The 5,220-nt window shown below is 48.3% G+C and overlaps 1 protein-coding gene across 1 annotated transcript in view; it reads left to right on the top strand.

The window, feature by feature from the left end:
- LOC135116269 (uncharacterized) overlaps window positions 1-3,960 on the top strand; it is a 60,747-nt gene extending 56,787 nt beyond the window's left edge. The window contains exons 3-7 of the mRNA XM_064033632.1: window positions 1,049-1,141; window positions 1,769-1,841; window positions 2,563-2,730; window positions 3,769-3,831; window positions 3,932-3,960. Of these exons, the coding sequence (XP_063889702.1) occupies window positions 1,049-1,141; window positions 1,769-1,841; window positions 2,563-2,730; window positions 3,769-3,831; window positions 3,932-3,960 (426 nt within the window). The remainder of the gene's footprint in view (window positions 1-1,048; window positions 1,142-1,768; window positions 1,842-2,562; window positions 2,731-3,768; window positions 3,832-3,931) is intronic.
- Window positions 3,961-5,220: the final 1,260 nt, after the last annotated feature.

The raw sequence follows: 5,220 nt of genomic DNA, 5'->3' as shown, positions 1-5,220 counted from the left end.
GTGTGTGTGTGTGTGTGTGCGAGTGAATCTGCGTGTGTGTGCCACTGAGAGGGGAGTGTGGAACAGGAAGAGGAAGAGGACATGGAAGAAGAGGAAGAGGACACGGATGAGAATGAGAACGTGGACTATGGAGGAGGAGGAGGAGGAGGAGGAGGAGGAGGAGGAGGAGGAGGAGGAGGAGGAGGAGGAGGAGGAGGAGGAGGAGGACGGGGGGAGGAGGAGGAAGACGACCAAGTAATCACCTCTTACCAGAGCGAGAGAGAGAGAGAGAGAGAGAGAGAGAGAGAGAGAGAGAGAGAGAGAGAGAGAGAGAGAGAGAGAGAGAGAGAGAGAGACTATATAAATCAGAAAATAATCCACGATAGCTACAAATATAGACTTCTGGTTAGCACAAGAGCTTCAGATATTTCTGTGCTGGATACTCCTCGCAAAGGTTGTTATTCCTGCGTCTCAATGCTCGCCCCAAGATGCTTAATGAGGCAGCGTCTTTTTCACTCGTCGGAAATCAAGCGTTTTCAAGATTACGCTCATTACAGGTTTTCGATGAGCTGCTCCTCGCATACACAAACACTCTTTACGCGAGAGGCGAGGATCAATACAGCCTGTGTTCTACTTCGCTGTTACAATCGCAGTACTGGAGCAGCGAGACTGAGCAGTGGACGCGGCGATTTGTTGGCAGTGAGGCGGTGGAGTGATTGAGGGAATGTTTTAGGAAGATTGTTAAATTTAGGTGGAAAAAAAAAACAGGTATGGATGTGATGTTTACCAATATGGAACTCAAATTAATGGATGGACGATGGACTGAAGCATGAATGAGTGGGATAAGTATATAACATCTTGTCGCAAACTGGTCCTTCTGTTGCTTACATATGTGATAGCTAGGTGTCTACTATACAAGCACGGCTGCGATGTACTCCGGTAACTCTAATTCAAATGGATGGACGGGGGATGGAGTGAAGAATGAATGAGGGAGACGAATATAGAACATCTTATCGCATGTTGTCACTTTGAAGTAGAGAAATGCGGTAATTATATCTCTACTACACAGCTCATGCGGGGGAGGCTAAGGCAGCACGGGGAGAGGCAAGCATCTATCAAGTACACTGAGACACAAAAGACTCCTTATCGCAAGCCGGTGCCCGTAATGCACAAACAGGTGGTAATTAGATTCCTTCTCCTTCAAACCCGGGAGCACCAAACACAGCTGATTCATCATTAATTACCTAGCTACCTGAATGTCTCCGTCTGGCTGCGAGCCGCTATCTAATATTCTCCCGGCCATTAAGAGGTCAACAGCGGGTCGTGAAGGGCGTCGCGAGGGGAGCAGGCGGCGGCTCAGGGGCCCTCGTGCACGCGGCTGCGAGTCGAGGCTCTGTGGTTACATTTATGCAGTAGTAGCAGCAGTTGGTGTTTAATTAATAGGATTATAGGGGCGAGCATTACAGCAGGTGGTGCGCTCTCTCAAGGCCTCATCTCGTAGTGTAATTCATATCATGTCCCCACTTAATTAATGGCCTGGTTAGCTCATACATATTGCTCAAGCATTATCTCTCTCGAGGAGGAGGAGTTTGAAATGGAGTATTGGCTGTGAGTTACGCTGCAAGCGACCGATATCGGCCGAGGAGAGGCTGAGCCCAGGCTGCGCTGAGCTGCTTTGGCGTGCAGCAGCTGCCTGCGAGCGGCACTTCCCCTCGGCCAACACTCCTTCAATGAACCTTCAGATTAACAAATTTCAGAATAGAATCAGCACAATAATTTGCTTCACTAGAGCGAAGGACATGACCCGCTGCAGCAGGTCTTTAACAAGCCACCATCCTACATATCTAATGCCAGGCCTATGTGTACATTTTCAGTCATAATGCAAAGAAGCTTATTGCATTTTTTTTTTTTTGGCTGATGGATTAACCAGGATCCATCCCAGCCCCACCAGGACCGAGAAATCCGTCAGTGCTCGCCTCCTCCGCCACATCAGAGCGGAGAGCACCAAAGAAAAATAGTCATCCAAAAATCGCTACGGTTAATCAACGTGTCCCCCTTCGCTCCCTCCCTTTTCCCTCCCTTTCACTCTACCATTACAAGAATTGGCGGTGAAAGAGGACTGATTCAGCCCCGTCTTGCCTTTCTCCCTCCCCTTCCTCGGGCTTCCCCTGGTGGCCCCAATACACATTTTTGACGGCAGGAAAAATACACATAGAAAAACGTCTTCCTACACGTAGGTGACTAAAAATCGTTCAGCACGCATCGTGGAAACCAAGACCCGCGATTGGTTGCCGAAATAGTGTCCCGGCGAGGCACACATTAGTCCGCCAATGCGCCTACACTGGACTGGTGGGGATCGAACCCAGGGAACCCGCCGCAGGAAAATGCTTTGCGGCAGGAAGCCATAAAGGTGAAAATACCACCAGTTCTCGATATCAACAGAGTCCTTCTGACGACTTGTTGCTTCGTCCAACCCGAGCTACGCGACTCTCGTATTTTGCCGGAATGGTGAAAGCGCCCGGGATATTGTCGGCGTGGGCGGCACTCGGCCCTAAATGTTTAGTGGATGATTTTGAATTCAAGCAAAAGGTGTGGTGCATGAGGAGTCGGCGGGAGGGGCCAGTACTGGGGGACAGGGGCGACGCAACGCGGGAAAGCAGCCCCTGCGTCACACCTCCCCACGGCAGCCCTTGAGGGTAGGTCATGGCGGGCAGGTATTCCCCTCTGGCCCTGAAGGCAGCCTGGCACGAAGTGAGTGCATCAAGCATCAAGTACCGCCACGTACTCGTGCACATAAAACACGAGCAAGGCTTTAAAGAGCATGTAATGGAGGTAAAAGAGGGAGGATGTAATGGCGGCAGATTAAGGCGTATTATGCATTCCTTGAGCACTTGTAAGCCAGCGAGAGCGAGTGCTTGTTGGTTTACTGAATACAGAACCTGCCCCACCACTCCAGTGCTGGCCATGTCTGCAAGCTTCCTAACACAACGTTTGCCATTATTACACGATGTGAATTATACAATACTTGCTTATGCTGAATGACAAAAATATATATGCTACCAATACAATAATGACTTATGTATGCAATATTAAAAACAAATGTTGTAATGATGATGATGATGATGATAGTGGTAATGATGGTGATGACAGTGATAACAACAACAAGAACGACGACGACGACGACGACGACGACGACAACTATCTGTCAACCTACGTATGTATCTACCAGGCTCAAATCCCAATGAAAAATGGATAACCAAAGCAAGACTTTGCATCTCGTGTCATTATGGGAATAAAAATACAGATGCTGCGGTTCCTAGTCAGCACATTAGTCTATTGCTATTCACGATGCGGGGGAAACATGAAGGCACTGTTCTCCCAACACGATCTCAGAATGCGTGGCAAGGTCGTCCTCTCTACCTCAAAGGGAATCAATAACAATTAAGACTAATAATAATAATCACCACCGCTACTATCAACACCACAACCATGACCACCACCATCACCACCACCACCAATTTCATCACCATCATTACCACCACCATTATCATCATCCTCATCATCATTATCGTAATCATGATGAGGCAGTTCACGCACCAGTTACTCACAATCGCCTTTTCAGGTTGAGGAGACGAGACGCAGGCGGGGCGAGGCGAGGCAGGACGGAGCGCGCGCACACACACTAGGGCAGGAGGTAATGGGCTCAGGTATAAATAACGCAGGTGAGGCGTTTCCACGTACGGTACTTTTGTGTGATGATACTATTGAGTGTCCGTGTGGCGTGAGCAGGTGTGGAGGGGAAGACTCGCCGCACACACGCCACACCTGAGGGCGGCGTGGGAGCGTGCACAGGTGTGGCATGGACGCGTGCACTAATTGTGGGTTTTGTTTACCAAGGTGTGAGGAGCAAAATGCGCTTTAATAAAAATACGGTGTGCCTGTGTTTTGCCAGGTAATGACCTCAAGGTGACGCACAGGTGAAAGCTGCGGAAGAAACAGGACCACACTGAGGAGACGAGAGGAAAGGGATGAAGAAAAGAGAGAGAGAGAGAGAGAGAGAGAGAGAGAGAGAGAGAGAGAGAGAGAGAGAGAGAGAGAGAGAGAGAGAGAGAGAGAGAGAGAGAGAGAGAGAGAGAGAGAGAGAGAGAGAGAGAGAGAGAGAGTCCTACTGAAAAACGCGTGGCATTTATGTTGATTCTGCGGACGTCCTCCCCAACAATCTGACAAACCCTCGTGCTGTTTGCTTTTTAAATTGAATTGTTACGTGGCACTTAGGTGACGTATTGACAGAAACGATTGCCAACAAAAAAGAGAGAGGGAGAGAGAGAGAGAGAGAGAGAGAGCAAGGGGAGAAAAAAGCCCACATATTCTAATTCCATCTGAAAACTTAGTAAGGCTCGTGCTCTGTCATCAAGTGGAGGGTGGAAGGTAATTATATTTAAACATCATCACTGCCGAGAGGATTGGAGGTAGAGGGAGGAAGAAAGGGAGAAGGGGAGGGAGGGAAGAGAACATGGTGGTGGTGGTGCTGGTCCTCGTGTTCACCCGGGCTGACGAAAACTTTCTGATGTGCTTACGAGACCAGACTTCAGACTCCATCATTCGCCGACAAAGTTCAGGAAATAGCTGTTTAACGAAGAGCGACAAGGAAACTACGTCTGTTGGCACCAATGCAGTCTGCACAATTTTATCTGCAAAGTCGCTCAAGAAATTACCTGTCATGCGATACCTGGTGGAGAGTGAGATGTGGCGCCGCAGGAAGGAGGTCATGTAGGAAGGAAGTTTGTCTGCTTGTCCAGATATCTTTAATATCTTTCCTTGCAATGACAAATATAATAGAGTGTTTAAAGTGTTGGTTGTTAGGGATGCAAGTCGTGAATCAGATCAAATCCCCCCATTCTGTTTACCGTGAAACAAGAATTCTACCAAAGTGCCACATGCAGCCTTTCAACCTATCCAACACCAACGGCAACGTAAATATAAAGAATCAACTATATTTTGTACTGTTATATTACATAATTAGGAAAAACTCTGCATCTCCTGTGATATAAGAACTGGAGTAGGTGCAGGGTCTCATTATGAAAGGGCAGGGATAAACCAGTGTATATTGTAAGGTCTTGTAGAAGTATGTGGCCAGCCATGTTATGTCTAACCTGAGGTGTAGTACGAGACTATCCCTTTCCACCGCGGACCGACGGGACTAACAGTGTGAATGGTGTGCGTATGAGTGTGTCGTGCTTT

Source organism: Scylla paramamosain, chromosome 31 (genome assembly GCF_035594125.1).
Source record: "Scylla paramamosain isolate STU-SP2022 chromosome 31, ASM3559412v1, whole genome shotgun sequence".
Taxonomy (NCBI): Eukaryota; Metazoa; Arthropoda; class Malacostraca; order Decapoda; family Portunidae; genus Scylla; species Scylla paramamosain.
This window is presented reverse-complemented; position numbering and strand designations above follow the sequence as displayed.